The sequence below is a fragment of the Carassius gibelio genome, chromosome A7 (assembly GCF_023724105.1).
Source record: "Carassius gibelio isolate Cgi1373 ecotype wild population from Czech Republic chromosome A7, carGib1.2-hapl.c, whole genome shotgun sequence".
Classification (NCBI taxonomy): Eukaryota; Metazoa; Chordata; class Actinopteri; order Cypriniformes; family Cyprinidae; genus Carassius; species Carassius gibelio.
In genome coordinates this window covers 31,879,656-31,907,062 of record NC_068377.1, presented here as the reverse complement: position 1 = coordinate 31,907,062, position 27,407 = coordinate 31,879,656, and the positions used below count along the sequence as shown (strand labels likewise).

The following is a 27,407-nucleotide window of genomic DNA, read 5'->3' as shown; positions in this document are numbered from 1 at the left end:
CATTGACAATTTAGATGTTTGTGTAAGAAACAACTTCTATGTACATTTTAAAATAATTATTGGTGAAAACTTCAGCACTAAATTGATTAACACCTCTAATGACGTAGTCTTCATTTGCGAAATGGTGTATCTCCAAACATGGCGGATGCATAGCATGAGATTGCAGCTCATCTGTAACTTCCTACAGATCTTTTTGTTTCCTTCTGCGTTTTAATTACAATCTTCTTTATCACTAGTGAACCAGATCTCAAACACTTTCAGATGTCATCAGACAGTATTCCTGTATCATTCTGAAAATTATATTATTCATTACGGAGTAGACGTTACAATGTAATGAATAATTTCAAAACTTAAAGATGCACATAAAGAGACATGTCTGATTATATGTAATCTTTATTTAGCATGAGCAAATGCATTTCACTCTAAACAAGAAAATAATAAACCTTTACAACAAAACAACTGGACCCATCTGTTAACATTAATATAAAGGAAAAAAAAAACTCTTAATAGGGGCTATTCAGAAGGAAAACTATGACTGGGCGTTATCGGTGTTGAGCAGTCACCCTGCTTCTGAGACTTGAGCTTCTTGTAGTATTTCTAGAGAAAAAGGATAAACGTTAACTTATATAAATGTGTTCAGTCTTGAATAAGAACAGTACTTTAATTTAAAATGGTACCAGTATTTTAAACCAGTAAGAAATTAACATTCAGAATTAAATAACTTGTACCTCCATGTTCTGGTAATGCTTTAGGCTACCACAGTGACTTTTCTTAGCAGTTTCCTCATTGCCATAGAATAAAGAGCAGAGTCTGCAGAAGAAACCCGTCTTGGGCACCACAAAGTCAACCCCTATGAAACGAATAAAAAAAAAAAGAATCCATTTGATTCAGTCTTTGTGAACAGTATTAACAAACAAAGATTTTTTTAAATATATAAAGCCAATAGCTTGGCTTAACTGATGTTTGCATAATTTCTAGTGGATCTCTTACCGATGGGATTGTTTGGTATAAACGGGGGCAAGGTGAAGTCTTCAATCACAGGGGCCTTTTTAGCTTCAGGTTCCTGTGTTGGCTCCATCTCCCGCCTTTGCTTGGACTCTTCTGCAAATGAAAATGGAAGAGAGCAATAGGTAAGAACACTGGTACCAACAAATGCTAAATAACCATCAATGAGATTAAACACCTTTGATTGTGGATTTTCTGTCAGAGACTGGTGTCTCAACAGTATCACTCTCTGGCTTTGCAGAGTTGTCATCTTTAGCTCTCGTCTTGTCCTCTTCTGATCCTGAAGAGACCTCTGCGGTGACCAGTGCAGCTGACGAATCTGGAACTTTCAAGGTTTCAGCCTTTTGCGGTTCTGTCTTAACATCAAGATCCATGGATTCTACAGTTGCAGAAGGACTCTCACTTATGAAAGCAGCTGCCTCTGAATCACACTCCGCAGTTTCCTCGGGCTCCTCTGCCTCTCTTTTACCTCTGGTTGATCTCCTCACTAGAGAGCAAAAGGAGACAATGGTGCTTACACTTAGAAATACTCATCTCAATCTCATCTGATTGTTTAATGAGAAGGAAACTCTGCTTTCTCTCTTTTACTCACCTGGTGTCTGGCGTGTTCTCTTTTTGGCCCTTGTAGCTCTTGTTTTAACTTGTTTCTCCTCTTTGACATCTTCACTGGGTGGTTGTTCCTCTTCTTCCTCCCCTACTTCATCCACGGTTACAAAGTTCATCTTGCGGAGCTCTTCAAGGTCACAGGGATCCTCTTCTTGGCTTGGTGATTTCACCGGCTCTTCTGGTCTGATTGGTGGTGTGGTTCTTGGGTTGTCTTCACTATGCTCCACTTCCTCAATCTCCTCATCGTCACCCTTTGCCTCATCCAGGGTTACAAGAGTCTGGAAAAACAAAGAAGAGGTTGTGTTAAACTACAAGAACTAAACGTGTTTTGAACACAACTGTGGGGCAGTGTTAATTTTGACACAAAATTTTAATTTAGTTTTAGTCTTAGTCTTTTGACTATAATTCTTTTTAGTTTTAGTCAAGTTTTAGTCATCTGATTTGTTTTAATTTTAGTCTTATTTTAGTCGACTAAAATTGCTTGGTATTTTAGTCGACTAAAATTGCTTGGTATTTTAGTCGACTAAAATTGCTTGGTATTTTAGTCGACTAAAATAAGACTAAAATCAATAACAGATTTACTAGACAATTTTTTACAGCTGGTATAGGAAACAAACTTAACCAAAATATATAAAACACAAATTCAACTTTATTTCAACACAACTGTGTCTTTATTTCGATTCAAAAGCTTTTATGCAGCAACAAACACTGTCATGATAATGTAAACAATAACTAGCTGCCAATTGACCATCAATAAAAGAAAAATAAAGTTAGGTCCAGGACCTTAAAGCTTACAGCTGAGCTGAACAATAAGTGCATACATTTAAAGTAAATATTTAATAAGTTGGCAGCTAGGTGGATAAAAAAAGTAACAAGATTTTATAAGGTATTCATTTGTCTAGCAATATTGTATGTTTTAAATACTACAATATTGCTAGATTTGTATGTATAATGATAGGATGTGAACATTCATGTTTCACATGACTAATATAGAAACATTTGTGATATTGTCAACAAGTAGAACATTATAAAATATACTAAACATTAGTATTAATCAAATTTATTTATCATGATATTACGTATTAGTATTGTGCTCTCATCTAACTTGAAGAAGGGGCTATTTTACAGTACTTTTCAGTTCATAATATTTAATGCTACAACATCTACGCACTGCACTATTCCAATTTTGCTTAGCTCAATAAACAAAAGAACATCGTTGTAAAATTACATTTGAGAAAATGTCCGGGTGGCTCGTCTGTAAATGTCTTCAAATTGGTTGTGTTCTTGCCACGAATGAGCGCTCTGCGTGCTTTACACTTTGTTTTGTTCGTCGTCAAACGTGAAGTGAGCTGTGGACATTTTGTCGCTCTTTTAGACAGTAGGGACTTTAAGCAACAGCTGCAAATGGAACGGCTACAGCGACCGGAAGTTTGCCGTCACACCGCTGTAGCCAAGAAGGTAAAAGTCACTAAGCAACGGTAAAACAGAACAGCGCAACGCAGCATTAATTCATTTATTGAGATCCAAAAAAAATATATAATTTAAAAAAGCAAGAGAAGGATTGCTTTTGGCGTTAAATGACAATCTTTTGTCAGAAGAGGAGTTTTTAATATTGTATGATGTAAATAAGTCTAAAAACATAACATTTATTTACCTAACCTCTCACGTTGTAGCGACTCCGGCAAATCAGCTGTTCTCCCGTAGTAGACCGTTAAGTTAGAACGTCACAGAGTAGCAGTTAAATTCGCGCAGGCGCAATACAACGCCAGAATGGCGTTGCCGTTCCACCAGAGGCTGTTGCTTAAAGTCCCTATCACCTCTTCGAATGCCGTCTTCCCGGGAGCTCATAAAAACTGAAAACCTTCGCTTCACGTCTCAATAAGTCAGGCTCTGATTGGTTCTCTTCTCTCATGCAGTCTGTTCTGTTTTGCCGGTTCTTTTGCTCATTCCTCGCATCTCTCCCGTCTGCTGATTTGATTTTCGTCACAGTCTATTTTCGTCTCGTCCTTTATTCGTTGACGATAATGTCAATCAATTTAGTCATAGTTTTAGTCTCCATCAGTGCCTTCTATTTTAGTTTTCGTTTCGTTTTCGTCGGCAAAAATATATTCGTGACGAAAATAATGACGAAAATATTTAGTCAACGAAATTAACACTGCTGTGGGGGTAGCAAGCAAAAAAACTGACCTCATGATTGAATGAATCAAACTCCTCCTCTTCATCAACAATCTCATCCAATGTGACTAGGCCTTGAAGTTTTTCTTCACCCCCTGTTTCATCATCTCCAACCTCATCAACCGTTACAAGTGTCTCAGGGACTTCATCAGCCTTCGAATACTGTCCCTCATTTGTTTCATTAAGAAAATCTTCCTCACCCTCACTGACCTCATCAAGAGTGACCATTGCATCATGAGAAGGAATTTCAGAGATCACAGTTGCCTTATCTTTGTTCATCACTGGGGCAGATGTTTCAGGCTCCTCAGGATGGACATCATCTGATTTATCTGAAGTTTCTGTAGAAGTTGGTGGACAACCTTCTTTCTGTGAAGGAGAGGAAGAAACTGTCTGACTTGGCTCAAATTCAACCAAGGCCCCCGCGCCATGGTGTTCTTTCATGGTTAAAAGGGTCTCAACATTGCTGTCCATCTCCGCTGAAGCAGTTTCTGTTACAGTACAAGGCCTTGTTGTCTTGTTCTTAACAATGGCAGTTTCAATTCTTTCAGTTCCCAGCGGTTTATCACCACTCTCTTCCTGAAGCTCTTGCTCTTCTGGTTTTGAAGATGCAATAACTTCTGCAGCTGGTGTGGCGTCAATTTTATCCACACATTCAATTACTTCAGGTTTTCCAATGTCAGAAGCAATTAATGTGTCAGTTAGTTTTGGTTTATCAGCTGAACCAGACTCTGTAATAGGGGAGACTATGGAGTGGAAATCGGGTTTATCCTGGATCTTCTCGTCTTCGGCTGAAGACTCAGTATTTGAGACCACAGTCTCCTCTGCATCATCCCCGACTTCATCAACGGTCACAAACTCATCAATGTTAAATGGAAACAGTTCCTCATCTTTTTCCTGGAAAGCACAAATTCAAAATCAGCAATCCCTATCTTCAGCTATTAGACTGCAAATATGTTAAATGTTTAAACTTACCTTGTCAGCGGTCTTTGTTTTTGAGTGACTTCTTGAAGACTGTGAGTTTTTGCTACGACTCTATAAAAAAAGCAATTAAATCAAGCGAAAAGATTAAAATTTCAGATTAAGAAAGTGACAAATGATACCTTGAGGTTTCTTTTTTAAACATCTCAAAACAATAGCTATATATATATCTCTCTCACACACACTGGTACACCTCACCCTGCGATCAACATCTTGCCCCCTTGAACGCTTTGATGGGGGGCTTGAGTGCTTTGATGGAGGGCTGGATTCCCGCCTGCTCCTCCGGGAGGAGGACCCAGAAGATCCCCCACGCTTGGTGGTAGAGCCATCTTCTTCAGAATTACCCCTGATCCTGTGCCTAGATGTAGGCTCTTTCTCTGGGGATGAGGTGTCCACAGGCTTGCTCCTGGACATGGAGTTCTGAGACTTTTTTTCTTTCTCATCCTGAACCTTTTTACTCTCAGCTTGAGTGGTCTTCTTGGTCGCTTGAGCAGGCTTCTTTGAGCTTGATGGACCTTTTGTGGTTTTCTTCTCTGCAGCTTTTTTCTCCATTTCCGCCTTCTGTTTGGCTTCTTCTTCAGCGCGTTTTAATGAAGACTGTAAGCGACACTGATGGACAGCTAATTCAAGGGCCTTCAAAATCTCCTGTGTGAGCGGAGGAAAGTCCAGAGAATTGTCATCAATATGGAAGGGCTCAATCACAGCCTGAGGACTGTTTGAAGCGCGTGTAACCCTGACTGCAGAATTACTGACAGTTTGATCAGAAGTGGAAGGTAGGTCAGAAGCAGGATCAAAGGGTGGAATGGAGTCAGATGCAACAGCTACAGGACTATGCTCTTCAGCGGATTCAGTTTGATTATTAGACTTACGATGGATATCGATCTCTAAAGGTTTAGTTGGTCTCAAGTCATCGGCTTGGCCCACATTTTCTATCTTGAGCTCATGTGTTTCCAAAGCTTCCTCTTTGACATCAGTGCCTTTGGTAGGTTCTTCTGGACTCTGGGTCTCCATGGCCTCTACTGCAGTTTCCTCACTGCCAACAGTTGAAGCAACAATCTCCATTTGTGACATGGCCTCAATATTATTTCCGTCTTCTAACTTTTCATTGTCAATTTTGCTTTCTTCCACAGATGTAGGAACCAATTCTTTGGGAGCATCTTCAGCCTCAAGCACATTCTGATCATTTTTCTGGGGCAAAGTCCCTGTCTGATCAGTTGTGTCTATTAAAATGGATGTTTCTGAGGAAGCCAATTCATGTTCTGCTTTTGCAGCCTCAATTGAAACTTCAGATTCGGAAACAGAAACAGCAGATGCAACTTCAAGCTCTGTTTTTCCAGAATCTGTAGCAGAAACAGAGGATTCCAATTCATGCTCTGTGTTTGGAGATTCAACTGAAATGGCAGATTCTGAAGCAGAGACAAATGATTCAACCTTAAGCTCTCCTTTCCCAAGCTCAGCTGGAATGGCCGATTCTGAAGAGTGAACAGAGGATCCAGTTTCAAGCTCCTTGTTCTCACTCTTCGATTCTGTCGAGGGAACTGAGGATCCAGCTTCATGCTCTTTTTTCACAGATTCAGTCTCAAGGGTATCCATGACAATTTCATTAACAGCTTGGGTATCCTTCTTTGCTTTATTCTCAGGAGTAGCTGTTTCTCCATTAGCAGACTCATCAACTGTAAGGTCTATGGTAACTGCAGTAACTTCAGTTGCAGCTGTATCAGCGTTCACCTTTCCTTCGTCAACACTTTTTTGCAAACATACTTCATTATTGCTTGTAACAATACTTTCTTTTGCTTTAGCCACAATAACAGCATCAGTTTTGGGAGCTTTGTCTTTTGTGACAGGTGGACCTGCAGTAGATGCAGCAGAAGCTGCTGCCACAGCCACTGGCTTCTGGGCTTTGATGGTATTTGTTTTTGTTGTCGTCGCTGCTGCTGTACCAGGAGGGTTCGCTCTAAACATGAGAGAGAAAATGTTGACATTTCCAGAACACTTTGTATTAAAAAAAAATTATAATTTTTTTTTATTAATAAATAAATAAATAAATAAAAATATATATATATATATATATATATATATATATATATATATATATATATATATATATATATATATATATATATATATATATATATATATATATATACACACACTCCCCTTACCCTTTTGCTACTGGCTTCTTTTTTAGCTGTTAAATAAACAACAACACGGTTAGTTGAGTTTTTCATTAACTGCCTCTATAAAAGCACTGAGATGCCACACATGAAAAAAAAACAAAAAAAAAACACTAAACTACCTTGAGTGGTTTGGCTAGTTGGAAGTTAAGGTCATTGTTCTGAACCACACAACGAAACTTGAGGAAGCGACAGAAGATAGCCCTTGCTTTAGCGACAGTCTCCATTTCAAAAATAATCTGAGATTGAAAGAAAATAAAACAATATTGCAAGTCAACTAAGTCACATTTCCCTTTAATAAAAGAAAGTAGATTTCATAAGATGGAAGAAAAAGACCCAATGTGTGTTTATAATCACTACAGTAATAATACAATACAAAAATAAAATTGTTTAGTTAACACAAGTTGAATTGGAGTATCTTACCCAGCCATTCAGAGGCAAAACTTTCTTGAAGCCACCATAGCGTTGAATTATGTTCTCTACTTCCTTGATTGCGGTGAGTGTTTTTGGCACATTATTAACAACGAGAAGGCGGTCTGGCAAAGTAGTGATAGCCTGTAAATCAGGAGAGAAAAAAGTGAGTCTGAGACATGATACAGGTAAGTTAATTTTAATGTCATACTTTTGTCAATTTACTTACAGGTGATTTCTCCATGTCCAGAAGCACTGTGAATACGGACTCCTTTTGGGCAGAAAACATAATAGTATCAATGAAGCAAGTATAAATGTACTTGAGACATAATGCACTCTCACTCTGATAGACAACAGAGAGTGTACATTATTCTTGCATTTGTAAGTGAGAACACCGAATGTTAGATTAAGAACCAAAACATACATAAAATGTTCTTGGATATTTATTAAAAAAAAAAAATTTCCTATGTGTAACTTGACAGAGACCGAGATGAAGAGCACACTCACAGTGTCGTTCAGGTCGATAGGTTGCATCATCATCTTGATGGTAATCTCTTTGTCTTGCACCTTAGCTGGTGTCTCAGAGTAGGCCTTCACCATTGCTTCAACTGCCTCTGTGTTGGGCATCTGCAGATATGCCTAAAAACAGCATAAAAAATACTGTTAAAGTAAATAATACAATAAAATAAAGTAAAAATAACACACTAATATAACAATTTAATGAATTCAAGGATTTTTGAATGTAATTTCCTAATATTATTACCTTATGTTGAGTGGATGCTATGAGAGGAGTTACACTGAAGCCATATGGTTTAGCAAGGTTGGTGAGGTCATCCTCAGTAACCCCTTCGGGAAGATTCGTAATCTCTACTATATTTTTACTCCAGGGTATTTCCTGTAGTTAAAGAGAGAATGTAAGTAGCTGTTTTAACAAACCGAATGTTTTTAGATGTAGAATGAATAAATAAACAGTTTGGAGGGACAACACAAAATGCCATACCTTCTTCACTAACTTCTTGGCAACTGCTGTCTCTGTCAAATTATACAAGCAAAAGTTATAGAGATTACCGTGCATGACTATGGGAACAATTACAGAAGGAAATCTATTAATTTACCTGCACCCTTAGCAGGGAGTTTAGCTTTAGCTGTCTGTACAGTCTTTTTGGGGACACTGAATTTTCCCTTGGTTACTTGAGATGACTTGATGGGGCCGGCTGGTTTTCCCTTAATTGCTTGAGACGTCTTGAAACCTGTCACTTCTTTTGCTTTAGCTGACTGAGGTGCCCTCATTGGGTTGGCACTCTTTACTTTTGCTGATTGGGTTGATCTTGTTGTAGTCACCTCTTTTCTGTAATGAAACAAATGCATTTACAGAACCTTTAGTAAGGTGTAAATAATTATTTTATGTATAATTCAAAAATATGATATTATTTAGATACACTGCAAAAAAACTGCAAGCGTGAGAACTTACTTCTTAACAAGTTTTTCATTCTTAACAGGTTTTCTACCATCATCAGTTCTTGCATCCTACAAAAATGCACAAATTGGATTTAATGTCAGGGCTAGGTTTAGTTCATCCGTAAGGTGACTTAAAGAGTCAAACATACCTTCTCCATGCAGATCTTTATAACCTGTCCACGAATTTTCAGGTTCTTACAGTTGAGCAAAGCTTTGGCATCCTCCTCTCTCTCCATACACACGGAGGCCTGAAGAGAGTAAGAACCACAAATGTTTCTAACAGCTACACAAACTACATTTTAAATGCACATAATTGCATTTCACTAGCATTAGTTTTGGAGCCAGTAGGTTTTACTCCTTTTAGAAACTAGTTAATGCTTTTACTCACACTGTTACACACAAATAAATATATTCATAGACCCCATAGAACACAGCAAATACAAGTAATGATCTCTTCTAAGCAAAAATAAAATAAAAATATTGGTCACAAAAAAGTATTCAAAATAACTTAAGTATTCAATTTACCTCATTAATCGCCTTGAGGAGGATGGCAGTATAAATCTTTCCAAAAGGTTCAATGGCATCAGTCAGTTGTTTGCTTGTAGTCCCAAAAGGAATTTGCATAAGCCTCAACAAGCAAGCTGTGCCAGGGGCATCCTTGGGTCTTGGCTTCACGTCATGCAGAATCAAAGAAAGATAGCAATTAGATTTCATTCACAATGACCCACATTCATCACTACTTTTTTCAAAAATGATTTGATGCAATCCCTGAAAGAAATATGACAACACAATAACCTCAAAGCCAAAGTAATGGAGGAACAAACAGCATTTACTGCAATATATGGATGTACCTTTGGAGTGCTGGATGACTTTGAGGTGGAGGTTCTGCTTGACCTGGAGTACTCTGCTCTCTTAGGAGGGGAAGGCCGTTTCCAACTACTGCTGCTACTGTTTCCCTTTGATAAGGAAGTAGAGGAACTACTTTTCTTCTTTGCTAGCTCAGCAAGCAGGGCGGGTGCCAAGGATTTCACCACAGCCTTCAAAGTATTACTGTCTGTGATTGAGGAAAGCTCAGCTGTGGGCAAGAAAAGAACTTCATGCATTAGTACACCAAGTGATTTGAAAGCAAACTGTAAATTTCATTGCAAAAGCACTGCAATGAAAGATCTTACTTGAAGACATGAGCTTCATGGCCAGTCGTTCACTACTGCTAGACCTCTGCTGATGGGAGGGGCTGCTCCGCCGGGGGCTTGAACGTTGTACAGGAGAGCGCCTACTGTAAACGGGAGACCTTGACCGCTGAGATGGTGGACTACGGGATCTCCGTCTGTAAGGACTGACTCGAGACTTCCTATGGGGGGACCGGCTGGGACTTCCCGAACGGTGGTACTTCCTAGGGCTTCGGGAGCGGGAACGAGATCGTTTACGACGGCTTGAGGAGTCATGGTGACGCTTCGGGCTGGGGGATCTGGAGTATGAGTGCGACTGGGTGTGCCGCTTTGCGCTGCTGTGTTCTGATTTGGGCTCAGGTCTGCAGATGATTGACACATTTTCATGTAAATTTAAAACCTTCTTAACATAAGATTAATTCTATTTCTAGACCTAAATGTCCACGATTGGATATGGTAGGGATTTACCTTGAAACAGAGACAGCATCAACATTCCAGTCAGGATATCTATGATAACAATGAGAATGACATATGATGAGAAATTTTCCAGTGGAATTCTTAAGCAATACAAGCAAATCATAAAAAAACACTCACTGTTTCCTAAGACGTCTACAGCTCTCAATGTGAAGATTTGTGTTCTGATGTTCAAGCCAGTCCTGTTAACAAACAAAAAGCTTTAATTTTCAATGTTTTGCTGTAATAATTACTTGTTCAGTGTTTTAAATTGTGCAATAAGCTAAAAAAAACAAAAAAAAGATCTTCAAAATTTTTAATAAAGCTAAAAACTAAAAAGAATTCCCAGAAGTCCAAATTTGAGTGAGACATGATAAAGCTTGTTAAATCCACTATCGTCACAGAGTAAAAAAGTCCATGATTTTTGATGACAAAACTTTTTCTGACATGAAAAAGTCCAAAGCGTTGCTTCAGGTTTTATGAAGGAGATCGCCATCCACATTTTGTCTTCAGCAGTCATCAGGTCTGCCTTCACAACAGGTACAGTATTTTTTCAGCCAGTCCAGTCTTAAACTAGGTTTCAACAAAATGGTTTTTCCATCGGCTTCCCTCAGGTTTCCAGAAAACTGACAGATAAATCTCCTTCTGAAACTGGAATTGGCTTGAAGTAGTCAAGATCAGCCAGTTATTATCTACCGGTACTCTATTTACATCAAATTATTGGCAAATGTTTTAACCCACACTGAGGCAACTGCACAATAAACAAGCAATTTAAGTTAAGAAACATTAAAATTTCATTACAAGTTTCTGACATTTTATTTCATAGTCAAATTTAGTACAGCTTTAGCTCAAAGTTCACCAAGACATTTAAAATAAATGAAACCGCAAGTGAAACCCTTTACACAAGAAAATAAAAATAAAATAAAAAAAGCTTTCAAAAGAGGCACTATTGGGTAAGAAGATACTCACCTTAATCTGGATACATTCAATGTTACATAGAGAGCATGTATGAGGAAAGATTCTTGGAGTAGCTGCGGAGTAATCATTCATCATGGTAGGAGTTGGAAGCCTCTTCGTGGCGGGCATGCTGATTTGAGGCTGAAGGAACGGGATCCAGTTAGCATTCGAACCTCCGGAGTTTCTATCAATGGTCATCAAAGGAAGAACACCAAGTAGAGGTGGAATCTGCGACGGAGGTCGACTGGAAGGCTGTAGAATAGGCTGGGAAGCAGATGGTCTCGCTGGAATCATCTTAGTGGGTCTTGGGTCAACTAGTGGAGGTTTCTGAAGCTTTGGAGCTTGTACAGGGCCTGGAGCTGGTTTACACGGATGAGGATGCTTTGTGATGTCCATGCCACTGAAGGGTGGTCCAGAGACCTCCCTCACATACTTTGGTGACTCTTTAGGCAGGTGTTCACTTGCATAGCCATCCGGGCTATCCTCAGGATAGCCAAATTTACTAGAATGTCCATAGTCAATGACGTTGCTGTATTCAGATCTCGCATCAACGTCCCTTTTCGCTTTACGCATTCGAATGTCTCGTAAAATAAACGGTAGGTTGTCAGGGGTCAGCTGATTATCTGGATAATGGCTTAGAAGTTCTAGGTCCTCATTGGAGAGTCCAAAACTTGCTAGGATGCTGCTGGCACTTTCAGAGGTGTAGCGTGAAGGTCGCGGTCCTGGTTGTCGCTGGCTTTCCAAACCACTTGATCCTCCACCAAATCCTGTAGACTTTAACAGCTGTGAAGAACTGGAAGGACGATCCAAACCTGAAGATGTGAAGAGCTTGCCTGGGGCTTGGTATTGGGACCAATCCCCCTCATCAGATCGCAAATTCCCAGAAAAGCCGCTCCTGGAGGAAATCACTTCATCTCTCGTATCCCCTCTAATACGGGGATCTGCTTTTTTCGGTTGCTGGAGCATTTGAGTGAGAAGGCGAACTTCGTCATGGACTCCACGAAGGTTTCGATCTATGGCGGCTTCGAGATCTGGGGAAATCTGCGACTGGCGCTGTCCCAGTGAGAAGGGCTGGTTGACCATCAATCCTCCGCGAGAACTGGATATGGAACCTGGGCCAAGACGGGCTGCTCCCAGCTCCATTAGAGGCTGTGACCCAAGACCATACTGGCCAGGAACAACAGGTCTCTGACCACTGGAGAACCGCCCTCCACTGGGATTATATAATGGATGTGACATGGTGACCTTAAGCAAGCTGAGCAAGGTCAAAGCAGGTGATGCAATTGCAGGCGGAGCGACACTTGTGCCAGCAATTGCATTCAGCTGGTGCAGTGCCAACTGAGTCTTTATCTGTGCCAACTGGAGGGAGACGGGGCCTAAAAGCGGCAGACTCCCAAAATGCCTCAATGCAACAGGGGGCACACAACTTTCCGAGAACAATGAAAAGCTGGAAAAATTAAGGAAAAAAAAAAAAACAGAAAGGATTATTGGCTTGTCGTCTTCACAAAGAAATGGCAAAGCGGATTGTGACCATTTTCCCCTTCTGTAACACACTCTCAAAGCTCCAGCTTCTAGGGATTTAAACAGGTTTCCATGTCTTCACTGAAGAAGAAAAAACAGCAAGCAAGGACAAGAGAGACTTTCATGCATGAGTTTTAGTAAGGCTCTTTTATCACCTGAATGTAAACAGGGAGGGACAAACATGCCTCAAAACAGGACAACATGATAAGCCAGACTGTTAATTTACAGATATTAGACAACTAATTTATTAATAACCTGTGAGCAGTACTTCAGCATTTTACATAAATGTTGGTTTGATATAATTAGAGTCTGGACTCAATATTGTCCATCCCTGTCAAAGATCACTAAGGTGACTCCTCTTCATGAACATATCAATGACAAAATTAAGAGACTAAGAATCTACTTCCGTTAAAAAAAAAAAAAAAGAAGCAATCAGGCAGTGTTGCCAAGTCCGCGGATCTCCTGCGAAACTTGGCCACTTTTATACTGTTGCCACATTTTTTTTTTCTTTCTCCAGTCTGTCCTACTTCCCTGAAACACTATTTCTACGAAGGTGGTTTTGACCCCTGAACACCATTGACAGCCAATTTCCCCTGGAACGAGATTGGGCTAGTTTTGAGCACTGATTGGGCTAGTTTTGAGCACTGATTGGGCTGGTTTTGTTACGCAGACTTGCCAAACCTGCAACCAGGGCTGCTTTTTCCAGTGCTCTCTATGATCTACTTAGGCATATAGTGCTTTAGGGATACACAGTCCAGATCAAATAAAACAAAACAGCGAGTGGTGTAGCACTACAAAAAAATAAAAAAAAATGTATCTCTACATTCAGTTTTTCCAACAGTTAAAGTGTCAAACGTCAAGTGTAAACAGCATACACCACCCATTCTACTTCTTTAATGTCCCATATTTCCAAATTTTATAAAAAAGACAATTATATCCAATTTGGGAGCAATTCTTATTTAGATCTGTCTTTATTACACATCACTGCCATAACCTTAGTTAATTGGCAATGTAGCCGGCATTAAATTAAATTTTGTATTTTTTACTGTTAATGATCTTATCATTTGAAAGTTGGATGTACTACTTGTTGTTGAAATATTCTAAAACCTTTTTCTCCCCTCATAAATAATGTGCACTAAAAACTGCATATAAAGACCAATATTATGCATTAAAAAATGAGGTCAATTTTGATTTAGATGTCGACTTTAGAATTAATTAACTGAATAATAAATTAAAAACACCTGCATATACAATTTAAATGTAGCATATCTGAATTTCACAGATTTATCAGAATTAAATAATGTGTGCAAGATTACATCATCAAACATTCACCTGAAATCATAAAACCACTGGGTTTTGGATCGCACTTTCTGTCATTATCCCGCAAGAAGTGTTTTAATGGGAATATTTACTGCGAAACGAAACTCAAGACGTGAGGCCGCCATCCAGTGACTGAACACAAAATGTCCACTGAACCTCACACAGCAGCCAATTCTGATAGCAGGCCTAAAATAGTATTTAATGCCAACCACTGGACACTAAACGGAGGTAACGTTACTCTTCCGGTCTTTAAGAAGAACGACACAAAAACACGATATTATATTTGAACCCAAACATCTGCTTCATTTACCCTCTTGAAAAAAAAAAGCACGTGTACTGCAAATGAAGGGCGTGAATCATGCAATATCGTGTACACAACTATTAAAAATCATTAACAGATCGTGAGGCTTTATACCCAAACAACAATATATAGCGCTTCCATTACGACACCGCGCCAGATCGAGCGTCGATCATTTTAATGAAAGCGGTATATCTTAGTCAGTATGGGGTGCTGCTAACGTTATGTTTTTGACAAGTGTACATCATACAAAACGAAAGTAAATGTTTAAATACACGAAACACGCAATAGGAGTGATTTTATGGGCAGATTGGTAATGAAACCAACCCGATACCTGCAGGCCTCTGCTTCACCCTGTGTATCGTTTAACATTACTCCGATCTCAGTCGACGTTTTATAAAGGAAAAACTATTTTATTCCACAAATAGATCACCACATTTACACTAAAATGGTTCCTAAAACGGTTGAAATGCACTACAATAACATACCTCGTATTTTAATATGCTAAATCTTACTGAGGAAATCCGACGACGAAAACGCTCCACTCTCTGGAGACTGCTGGTCGAACGGCTCGCATTCAGGCGTGATCAAACGAGTGAAGAGTTGAATCACGAGTCAGGAAAAACAATCAAACCCGAGCTCTTGTGACGCGAAACACGTTACATCTTTCACTTATTACGTAAAAACGAGTTATTTTGCGAGGCTGGCGCACTTTTTGCATAATAGAAAAAGGAGATAGTTTTTACGCCGTTTATTGAAAACAGCAGATGGGGGTCGTTTTCCTTCAAGGGTATCCAGGAGATGGCAGTGTTTTCATTTTTAAGACCAACTCTTCTTTCAGGCAAAGACTGTGGGCCTACAAACATTTCAGTTCCCTGTCTCAAAAATAACTTAATAACAAAGTTCCACATTAACAGATGCAACTATTCACCCAGACCTCTCTTTTTTGTTTTCATGAAATAATTTGACTTTCACTGATCCAGTTGTCTAAGAACAAAAATGCTTTGTCTGTTTGTAACTCTTTTAATGACATATTAGTCTCAAGTTGTTTTTTCTTCAGTGTGTAATGTACCACATATTGTGGTAATGTACTAAACACCCCCTTTTTATTTTTTTATTTTGTTATCATTGTCTATTATTTTAAAACATTTCACTTCCCATATTCAAAAAAGCAGCCGTAAGTAGTTAATAATTGTACTTTTTTGTTATATTTAGGCTTTAGATTTAGATTTCTATTCTTAGGTATACTAGACTTTAAGTATTATATCACTAATGTAGTAGCATGATTATTTTCATGATGAATATTTCCAGCTCAGTTTATTTTAGATGCTTTTTTTAATAATTTCATGTTAAAATAAACAAGCTCATAATAATCTTATCTGAGCAATAGACTGAATCTCATTTTAAATCACTTTAAGAGAATGCCATTAGCTTTAATGGAATATAACTGCTTATCCAGTCAGATGCTTTTGTATTTTTTAGTGCTGTAAGAAAACACACTGATCCCATTGTTTTAGATGAGATTACTTTAAGTAGCCCAGAGTAGCTGTGTTATGTGGCTGACGACGACAAACTTCACACACAACAACTTAAAGATATAGTAAGCCCTAGCATGCAGTCATTCCTATATAGCATGTGTGAGAGTGTGAACCTCTCGAACTAGAGATTTCTGTAACATTATTTCAAATACTCTGTAAATCATTAAAAAAAAAATTCTGGGTTCCAAAAAAATATCTAATGTATTTTTGAGTTTTCGATGAGCTGAGAGATAACAGGAAATCTATTTAATGTTTGTGTGTGTGTGTGTGTGTGAGAGAAATGTTATTTTACACCTAAAATTCTTAGAAAATATTTAGCATTAAATGCTTAGAAACACATATGGGGAAATGTGTGTATATATATATATACATTTCATCAGTAATGTAGGTTAGTAAGGCCACTCAGTCATGGCTTGCTCATTAAGCCATTTTTCATGGCCATAAATAAATCAAATTCTCTTACATCAGTTTGGCAATCCCAAACTCACACCCTGAGTATTTACTGTGTTTGACCACTTGCTAATCTACTTGGCAGAACTTGAGATCAGTTAACCAAGAGAAGGAGCCTGGGCTCTGCTTCCGAGAAACATTATAAGTGTACTTTAGAAGTGACTGACGCCAATGTTTTCTACAATCTATTTAGCTTCCTATTGCTTTTTGGGAGACTCAGCACTAAACAGTTAATTGCAGTGAAAGACACAGAAGAGAATATTAATTTCACACTTGCTTCTAAACCTATAGCTCATCTAAGTTTTCCTTTGTCTCCCTTTTCTTCTCCATAACTTTCTCACTGGCCCTGGTTTATGTCCAAGTCCAGCATAGCGACAGACCAAAATCATTCAAGCACCAGGGGCCAATTTCAATCAATAACAATTTGGACACAGAGAGAGAGAGCTGGCCGCACTGCAAACACTGAGACGCGAGCGACAGAAAGAAAAAGAGACATGATGAAAGGTCTCATTTGCACTTTAAACAAGAGCGTGAGACTTAGATCAAGCATTATTGTGGGGAACAACTTGTACTGTAGCTACATTATCGGCAGCTGGCATGACACTTTATCCTTGTCTGGCATGACAAATGATGTGGACAGTGCGGGGTCCCGTTAACAGATAACTAATTTAATATAACAAGAATAAATGGCCTCCAGGGGTTGGGGGAATACCTGCCACTCAGCGCTTCAGGACAGATTCTCCCAGGAGAACTTCAGTTCTTAAAAGGTCACGATAACACGATAACATAATGTCCTCATGGCAGATGGAGCTCAGGCTACAAGTATTTGCAGTTTGCATGTAACCCACTGGGTCTTATTTTAGATGTCTAAGTTTACTGTGTCAGATCATAGAATCGTTTATATTATATATTGTGCAAACTGTTTATTATATGAATTTATTATTTAAATAAAAAAAGCTGCATGGCTGTATGTTTAAGAATATTATTTGTATTAGTGTATGACACTGTGCACCTTCTATAAGTAACTATCGGCCATGCTTTATGTGGCTTTATATTGTACCACCTGTTTTACTATGAAGATTACTATTATACATTTTAATATGAAAAGTGGATTTTGGTATATCGCTTAGTCTTAGAGTCTTATAGTCTTAGAGTTTGTAGTTGACTAGCTGGGGCCCAGGTCACGAAGCAGACAGACTGACTAAACTGACCACCTGCTGGCCGCCTCACATCAGAGAATTCAGTTCATTCTCAGGCCATAGAGACTTTTAATGATAGATCCTCTGTGACGTTTGCACTGGCTACTGTATACAGGCCACCAGGGCACCATACAAACTTTATCAAATACTTTGCTGATTTTCTAAATTGCTGATGATTTCATATATCCATGTTGATAATGAAAATGATGCATTGGGATCAGCATTTATAGACATTCTGAACTCTATTGGAGTCAGACACCTGTCAGGGCCTACTCATTTTCATAATCATACTTTATATTTAGCGAATCTAATAGCTCAGAAAAACTTGATGTTGTAACAGAAACTATGGGCTCTTTCTTTTGCACTATAGATACGGTTGCGTCCCTTACGCTTAAAGAAGATTAAGGAAAACAGTCCGAAACCTTAAAGAGAGCAGCCTGGAAAATGAAGCGCAGCTGGAAGAAAACAAAACTAGAGGTGACTATTTTCCTGTTTGACACTGTAAAGCTGCTTTGACACAATCTGTATTGTATATAAATAAAGGTGTCTTGACCTAACAGACTTGACCTGTCAGTATGAAAGAATATACTCTCACAGCATGATTTCTTATGGATATCTGTTGGTTAGCTCAAATGAGCTGGTTAATGTTTCCATTTTCAATTAAAGTGGGCAATGGTCTCGTCACCTCATCTAAAATGAGTTCTTTCAGCACCTCAACACCTTCTATTTCAGAGTACAGACACACACAGATAAACACTTACACACCCTCATACAAACACATCCCCTTTAACCTTCTCCCGGTCCCATGATTTCAGAATTGTGCTGGCGAGGCGTTTTGTGGTAACAGTGTCCTCAGATATGTTCACCATCTTTTCTGCTGTAACTGAAAACAGCTTGCTCCTCATTTCAGCTGTCCTTATCGAACTCCTTTTCTTCCAAAGCCTGTTCCAGGTTCATGTGTTTGGTAAAACTAAAATTTTAACAAGATATGATGGTTTGTATAAAATCTCTCAAAACTTATATTTTTGATTTTGAATAAAATATATTTCACATTTTATAGGTGAATCATATTAACAATAGTCAAAGTAATATAAAGTTGCCGTAAGTAAGCAAGTTATAGACCAATAGATAAGCTGTATTTGCACACACTGTATTTGCACTTGAATTTTGGGACTGGCTGCATTGATATGACATCCTTTAAATAAGCATAGCTTCTCTGAATTACCTTAATGGAACTGTCCATCACCCTTTTGTGTCAGTGCTGCATTACTTCTAAAAATGTCACATTCTTTTGACATCTTGTATATCCATTTTTATGCTTTGCAAACATTTTTTTATGCCTTTACTATAGTAACAACACGTGTACTTCTAGTTGTGGTACTGTTAGCTCCACAAACGCTTAACACACACGCAATCACTTTAGACCATGCATGCCCATAAAACAAATCCAAAAACATATGTAACCTTCTGAAGGAGGAACCCATAAATCTTGTTAAGGGGCCCAGATATAGATATCCACTACTGCCTATCTATGGTCCTTATGGCATTAAAACTGAACCAAGGCCAAGAGTCAAGTTCATAACAGCATGTGCTAAGAACATATTCACAAATTCTGTGGTATATAGCATAGATGTTTAAACTGTATGTGAATTCATTTTTAGTATGATAAAATTTTACTTTTTTTTCAAGCTTATTGTTACTTGTGACAGTTGTGTGCAGTTTCTGCAAACAGCTAGTGCCATGAGACTATGATTAACACATCTAATTCAGCCAGTAAATCTTGCCAAGGTGTTCAGAATAGTCTTTGGTTTGATTTCACGGCAGCTGATTTTCCATAGAGTTAATCTCCAGAATTCTAAGCAATAGTTACACACCAATTGAAACACACACTAAAGGTCAAAATTTGGGGATGATTAAGAATTTCTGAAGGATCGTGTGACACTGAAGACTGCCTTGACTGCTGGCAATTCAGCTTTGCCATCATAGGAATTTTTTTTTTAGAATATATTATTAGAACAGTTCTTTTAATGTTCTTACTGTATTTGTGATCATATAAGTCTGGCTTTGGTGACCATAAAATACTTGTTTTAATAACACTAAATATCTGAATTTTTCCAAAGAACAGTTGGTAGTATATATATATATTTTAATTGCTATTTTATTGGCTATTGTATTGTCTTTTCTTTAGCACCCTGACAATGATTTTGAATTAAACAACGAAACAAAGCAAAAGTAGAGGAGGTGCAAAAGAAACCATTATCTCCTGTATAAACATCAGCAGCTGCCCTTTTTCTTCGTTTAGAGGAAGTGGCCTGTTTTTTTTTAAATAGCTGAATATATGTACTGTATATATGAGTGCATGTGTGTTTCTGTTTGCGCACAGTTTTCCATATTCAGAATATCAATAACTTCAGGAGTCAGCTGTCAATGGTAGTCCTTAAGATATCAGCACAATAACACATTCAGTAAAACATAGTCTAATTATCATTATCAGTGAAATCCCAGAGAATATTGAGATATATTTTGCACACCCCTAATGTATTTAACGTTTTTTTTTTTTTTTTTTTTAATGTAAATAAATATGAGAAGTGCTTTTTTTTCACTTGACGACTGCCCCTCAAAATATTTGTTCACATCCCCGCCTGGTATTTATTTTGTCAACGTTTAATCAAAGGCATAAGCCTGTGGCTGTGACTACTTCCAGAACAAACAAATCAGCGTCATAAATCTGTTTCAGACTTTGTTCAGACTTTCAGCAAGCTGTGGGATCATCATCACAGCTTTAGTTCCAGGCCATATCACCGGACTCGATCAGATGCCTGGGAAGCGACAGCAGATTGTCACCTTATACAACAGTACACATAATAGTTTTTAGAAGATACTTTCGCTTACATTTCATCATTAAATTAATAGTCAGCTAGCAGTTGATTGATGTAGTGAAGGTCATCATTCAGCATGGTTTAGCTTACCATCTTCTAAGTCATAACCCTTTGCCGTGTGCTGAATTTATGAATTTATGTTTTGTGTAGCTGCTCTACTGAGTTTGCATTCAGCTGCTTAATATGGCTGGCCCTTCAGCTCAAGGGTGTATTTGGAAGAAGCAGCACACTGTGGTAGTGTAATCCATACAGACAGCAGAAAGATATTGTCTCTTTGCCTCGTGTGCTTTGTGAATTTGTCATGATTATCTTTAAATTCCAAATTTGTTTTTTATCAAGACGAGTATAATAAAAATGCTGTTTCTGATGATCACAATGACACTAAGAGTGAAATGAACGATTAAAATGTTGAGGTTAATAATGATATTTCTGCATTGATGATGATTAGAACAGTGACAAATAAAACAAATGATTTACAAATGTTTGGATGTAAATGGCATATCAGTGTAATGGAGTTGCTGGAATTTACAAGAATGCCACAGAGGACACAGTGTGGGCTTCTCCAGACAGTCTCGCCACAGTCCCACACAACTGCTGTGTGCAAATGTCAATGTCAAAAGCCCAGCTCAGAAATTAAGCTGGTTATTCATTGTGAATGGAGTCATTCACATTTCAACAGTCCTGTTCATGAAGTTATATCATGCTCTATATCATCCTTTGACAAACGACAATGTCAAAAACACAATTAGGTCAAAACTGAAAAGGATCTGTTTTGGTCATTTAATTTTAGCCTTGTTAACCTTATTTGTTAATCTTTTTTAATGTTAGATTTCTCATCTATAGAGGATCTGAGTTAGTTGGTGTTAGAGCAATGCACTTATGGCCACTGCCCCAGACAGCAGAGGAAGATCCATTGTTAGTTTGAAGAATAAGGGAGAAAAAAAGGATGTGAATTGGAGAGAAAACAACAAAATCCTTTCATCCACAGAATTAGTGGATTACATCAACAAGTTCAGCCGGGGATGGAGGGGAACATACCAAATCAACAATCAGTCCATAATCACTGTACTTTTTAAGTAGTCCTAATAGCAAACACTGCTTTGAATTAAATGTAAAGGACCTAGATTTATTTAAAGATCGACGTTGGTTCTTGTTTTGTTTTGACTGTGTCTTTCATTCAGTTTAATGTGGGAGATCCTGTATGTGTTATGTTATCTTAAACATCTTTAACGGTGTTAATCTGGGCTGAGTGACGAGAGGAAGGCAACATGAAGTAAGCAACAGTATCCTCTAGTCATGCGATCAAGAGAATAAATCAAGCCCCCAGATGTAAAGCTTGCAAGAACAGAGAGGGATTTCTTAAATATGCTTCTAATTTCATGGCATTTATTTTAAAGAAAACTCTTATCTTTCTCATTATCCGAAAGGTAACAGTTCTACACTGTACTCCAGATATATTAAAGCAATTACCTGGCTGACTGTGGCATTATATTTCAGGCTTGTCTAACCTCATGTTGGGGACTAAAAGGTTCAAGAGTGCATTTTATACATGATAATGACATTCCTTTGCAGAATAAACTGCAGACTCAACAGGTGCTGGTCCCTGCAGCCGAAAACCAACCCCTTGAGCTTCTTGTTTCTCATGCTAGTTGGTCTAAGGAACATTATAAATGAATACAACATGGATTATATAATTAGACTATTGCTATCAGGGGATACTGACTCACACCAAAGGCATGAAACCAGACATGACTAGTCTATGATTACAGATGCCTTCACCAGCAAATTTGATTTGATGTGACATTGCCAAAAAAATATTTTTAAAAGACTTTGCAAATCATATTCAAATGAATGCTAATTCATTTCATAGAACTACAAAGTAGCAGAAATTCATATTCTCTAATGAGTATTTTTGCCTTGCTTTTCAGTTAAAATATGAAAAATCATTAAAACAAGTTACATGGAACTGAGCAACACCGTAAAACATTAAGACTTGTTTTCATAAACTGTCTTGAACAGAAGTAAATTTTGTCCTAATGCACTGAAAAACACAGGACTAATTACTCTCATGTTAAAGATACATTCTCTGAAAACAAGCCTCAATAATATTTCAAATACATTTATCTTGTTTTAAGGATTTTTAGAAGTATTGTTTTTTCAGAGTATGTAAATAATCACTGAAACCCTTTTGAAAAGTTGTTCTTCTATCTTGTACTTCCGGAAAGTCAATAGATTATTCGTCAACATAAAGTTTAGGACAAGACGACCAAAAACAGGCACATGAGCAGGACACAAAACGCAACAAATCTCACATCCATACAGGTTAGCGAATCAAACTGCGTACGATTGGAGACAAACACAAATAACATTTCCTGTCTGTTTTTGTTTCAGAGCCAACGTTTTAAGCCACACATTTTCATATACAAGTAATGCTTAAGCGCTGAATCTGGATCAGCTCATGAAGTAAATCACAACTGATCTAAAATCAGAATATAATAGGTTGGTGTTAAAACACGTATCCACTTACCTATTTGGGGCATACGGTTGGGAGAAGAGAGCCAGGCTATTGACCTGTTTGTTGGCATTGTTACTTGTGATAGCATTTGTTGAGCCATCTTGGGAGTTTAGTTTCTTATTGTTCTTTATCATACTTCCACACCAGAAAAGATGAATGGAGGGCTCACACCTGCTCTGGGACCCAAAGAGACCTTAAAATCCACAAATAAACCAACCCACAGGAATACAGGGTCTGAAATGCTTTCAGAAGGATGAAAGATGCTGGTTGTTGTGGATAGTCTTATATGATTGATTGGTTGCTGATCCTTACCTGGTGGTGCAAACAGGGTATTGTTTATGGGTCGCTACATGAAATTACCTGGTGAATGGGTAATAAATTAGTGCAGAAAGTCCAAAAATAATGACTACGTCCAATAGATGATACCAGAGCTTTGTAGCTAGGAGATCTTCATTTGACGTACATTGAAGAAAATTGATTTGACAAACCCAAGCTGGCATTGCCTTGTTGACAAAAATGACACACTTTCAAATGCTGCAAGTACTCCTTTAAAAAAGTCTCAAAATAAGGTTGGATTGCAAAGAGTGTCCTGGGATTTCAAGCCACATGGTTTCTGCCACCCGGATCAGTCAGTTGGTGTGGCTGGGCCAAAGTGTCACATGCCGGACGTCTGTAGGGAGGGGAGAGAAGGGCGATCTAGAGATAGAGAGAGGGAGAGAGAGAGAGAGCGAAAGAGCGAGCGAGAGAGAGAGAGAGAGAGAGAGAGAGAGAGAGAGAGAGAGAGATGGTATTTCCCTCTCTTCATGCTTGGTAGCAAAGTGTAATTTAAAGAGACATTCCATCCTTCTATATCCTATGCCCTCATTCCTCTCTCTCTTTTATCTCTCTCTCACTCTCATAGCTAACTGCTGACCCCATGTGTTGGCTCAATCTCTTGCAAATGTACATTTTAATTAGATATGTCAACAAGACCTGTCATCAGAGTAATTTTAGGTTTTTAATTAAAATATCAAATTATTGAGATTAGCACCACTCCATTTCCTTGCAAGGCCACAAGATCACGTCACCTGTCCTTTGTAACGTCCAACTGTTAGGGTCTGGAATTATAGTCAAGGATTGTTCACCGTTCAGAATTAAATTTAGACTGCCTCATAAATTCTTGTAATTTAATCAAATTTAAATTGAGATAGAATTAGACAATTTAAATTTGAATAAAAAGGAAGCGGAATGAAAATTTCAATTTCAAGACTTTGTTTGAAAAGACTGAAAAAAGCTTTGAAGTTTGATTGGCCTTTATATGGATGGGTGGATGAGCTCTTCTTGCTCATAGTCAAATATGACAAATCATTGTATATGTTTTGTAATTGTACAAAAATGTGGATTTATTCCCAGTCAACTATGTTGAAGCCTCTATGAATTATTTTAATCATATCTGGAATGCAAATTGATCCTCCACTCAAACTCAGCTGTCACTGGAGGCTCAAGAGATAGAATATAAGTGTGTCCTGTGTGAGTGGACAGGTTCATCTGTACCTCTGGCCCTCCATCCACTGACAGTAAATCCCTCCCTTTTGACCTGCCAGATATCAATTACTACACTCTAACTGTGTGAAGAGAAAACCCTCTTGAAACTGTTCTGTTTAGATCCGTTTTTAATTAGATCAAGCCTGATTATTGTAATAAGAATTACAAATGCACTCATTTAATACATTTTAAATGTGTATATTTGCTAAAAGTTTCTTTTGTGCATGCATATTGCCATTTAAAAAAAAAAACAACAACAGACACTTTAGAAATTTATGGTGAAATGCATGTCCTGCCTACATTCTTGAAATGAAAGCAAATATTTAGACTGGTACAACAAGCATCGAGCCCAAAATTGTAATCATGTAAGCATAAAATGCAGGTGGTGATAGATGTGGCAGTTCCAAACTTATCAGCAGCATCAAGTGTATAAAAAGCAGAAAGAACATCAGCGACCAAAGAAGGAGTAAAGTTGCGGTCACTTTAACCATTGCTTGGCAAATTTTCATGAGTAAATTCCAGTCACTCCATTAGGCTTCAGTGTGAACAAGAGTTTCGCACGAGGGAGAAAAAATTCCTTACTCATGTTTAAGTTGCTCCCAACAGAAAGCTGCTTGCTTTGAAAGTGACATCTCTTTGCTATTGACAACAGACAATGGACCTTGTTTTTTATGCATGGAAAATGTGGAAAAAATTTCTTCAGCAGGAAAAACCGAAGCTCTTAAAATAAAAGAGCACCGTAGACTGATAAAATGCTCTGATTCATAATAGATATATGTGTATCAGATGTTTGGGTGACACACTGGTGCATGACAACACTTTTGTCACTTAAAGTGTTTGCACTAAATATAACACATACTAATACACAGAATAAAACTGTGGAAGGATAGGCTTTGAGAGGAGGCACTATTATTGTCACCTGTTAATGTCCTTCCTAAATAGTGTCATCAGAGACAGGCTTAGCACCTTGTTCTAGGAAGGTTAAATTCTGGTTATGATAACATTTCTTTTATTGGATTATTTTAAGTACTGATACACTACTATTGCGAGACACAGAGAGAATAGAAAAGATGCTTGAAGTGGCTTATAAATGATGTTTTGCCAATAATTCACAGAGGGTTAGAGGTAGTGTATAGTAAAAGTAAAAATTAGATGAAAACCATTGCATCAGTGAGAGGTCATCTGATTTGGGTCAGTAGTCAAATTCATTATATATTGCTGATTTATCTCCTGTATTCAAACTGGAATATGAGAAACATGAGATCTTTGAGGGCTGTGACTGAGCAGTTCATCATATAGTATGTTGTATAATTCATTAATGTATAAATATCTGATGTAAGTTACCTTAACTAATTTTTTGTATTGTTTTGTTTTTTACCAAAGCAGATTGTCTCGCTTTTTTGTGTTTGTTCCATGTTGTTTTTTTCATCTTGTATGTTTGAGAATTTTGTATGTATCATCGTATATATGTAATCTTTGTTGTTGTTGTTTTTTTTTCTTTGCAGCCTCTACATTATGTACATGTCTGCCCATACAACAAGAACAAACCAACAGAGTGTCACTCTTTAGGTATGTCAAAAAATCTTCAAAGGTTGTTATGAAATGTAAAGGTATGTTACTAAACTATGCTTCAAGATGGCTCTATACATTATACAAAGTCTATATGTTTACTGTTTGCAGTTTCTTATGCAACAAAATTTATAAAGAGATTCCAGCTCACTGACCCTGTGTATGTATTTCTACAAAGCCATCTATTCAACCATAGTAAAATCACCACCTGCAGAGCAAAAATTATGGTAAATGGAAAAAATTGAGGTAAGTCTAAAAGTTTAGGAATTAGGTTTGATTACATAGCAGTCCCTCTCGAAGCTCAATATAATAGCACAGGTGGGTCTCAGTTCCAGTGGCATTTGAATATGATCGTTTCAGGTATAAAACTTTAATCAGATCTCACAGGTGCCTCAGAATCATTGTTGGCCAGGTTGGCACAAACCTTGTCAGTGTGAAGAACACAAAAAATCTATCAGTCTATTGCTTTCGCTTGAGAAATTGTTGTTGTTTTTTCAACAACATTCCTCTTTTTTTCTTTTTTTTACTACAGCAAAAGCAGTTTGGATGGAAACATGAACACCATCTCTGTCAACAAAACGTCCCACAACTATGAATGTTTTGACTCTTACCCAGGGATCGTCATAGCATTGAGCTCTTTGCTTCTAGACTTAATTTTCTTTTTGCCTTTACATTTCTGAATTATTTTCATGTGCTTCAAAGAGCTGACTAAAGGGAAGAGCATTCCAGCGGCTGATGTCTTTACAGTTGTCTTGTCTGTAATGGAAATTATCTCATTCTTAGGCTTTTTCATGTGTATTATTTCACTTGTTTTTGAAATTTGCTGGACCATATTCATGGCTGTGTTCTTGCTTGGGAAATACCTAATCGGACGGCCCGTAAAGAACTGCTTGATTTGTCTGGAGCGCCTCGTTGCTGTCATCTATCCTGTGGTTTTCCACAAGTTCAGCACTCTGAGGCTCAGATGTGTGTGTGTTGCGATGGCCTGGCTGGTGACCTGGTCCCACTGCAAGTCTACAGTATCTTTCTCACAGTCAGTCTCTTGTGCATCACTGCCTGTAGTTTAGGTGTGCTAAAAGCTCTGCTGAAACCCAGTCCTGGAGATAACAAGAAAGAAGGAATGCAAAATAAGAAAAAAAGGGCATTCTGGGTCATAACACATATTTTAGTCCAGTTGTTCTTGTCTTATTTCTCATTGTTGGTAATTG

The 27,407-nt window shown here is 38.0% G+C and overlaps 1 protein-coding gene across 5 annotated transcripts; it reads right to left on the bottom strand.

The window, feature by feature from the left end:
• Window positions 1-375: 375 nt before the first annotated feature.
• On the bottom strand, window positions 376-23,264 carry LOC128017244 (zinc finger protein 638). 5 transcript variants are annotated; one of them, XM_052602533.1, is made up of 26 exons: window positions 23,119-23,264; window positions 11,399-12,833; window positions 10,571-10,632; window positions 10,445-10,483; window positions 9,980-10,338; window positions 9,659-9,882; window positions 9,333-9,476; window positions 8,957-9,055; window positions 8,821-8,876; window positions 8,465-8,697; window positions 8,350-8,381; window positions 8,113-8,244; window positions 7,857-7,988; window positions 7,579-7,620; window positions 7,362-7,493; window positions 7,061-7,177; window positions 6,927-6,952; window positions 4,963-6,718; window positions 4,759-4,818; window positions 3,799-4,680; window positions 1,598-1,889; window positions 1,409-1,492; window positions 1,184-1,330; window positions 991-1,101; window positions 729-850; window positions 376-597 (listed from the first exon to the last, which is right to left on the bottom strand). In XM_052602533.1, exons 1-26 carry the CDS (start codon window positions 23,238-23,240, stop codon window positions 514-516), a joined length of 6,924 nt encoding a protein of 2,307 aa, XP_052458493.1. In that variant the 5' UTR covers window positions 23,241-23,264; the 3' UTR covers window positions 376-513. The 5 variants fall into 5 exon arrangements, with proteins under 5 accessions (XP_052458493.1, XP_052458491.1, XP_052458494.1 ...); XM_052602531.1 differs by having other exon boundaries at window positions 1,184-1,492; window positions 23,119-23,262; XM_052602534.1 differs by lacking the exon at window positions 23,119-23,264 and adding an exon at window positions 15,014-15,173 and having other exon boundaries at window positions 1,184-1,492.
• Between the last annotated feature and the right edge of the window lie 4,143 nt (window positions 23,265-27,407).

Excerpts from the sequence above, each read along its gene's own strand:
- LOC128017244 (XM_052602531.1), bottom strand. The coding sequence starts at position 23,240 with ATGATAAAGAACAATAAGAAACTAAACTCCCAAGATGGCTCAACAAAT. Across the intron at positions 9,056-9,332 it reads TCCTCAAGGCGATTAATGAG|GCCTCCGTGTGTATGGAGAG; the intron begins GTAAATTGAATA and ends TACTCTCTTCAG. Across the intron at positions 8,245-8,349 it reads CCAAGAAGTTAGTGAAGAAG|GAAATACCCTGGAGTAAAAA; the intron begins GTATGGCATTTT and ends CTTTAACTACAG.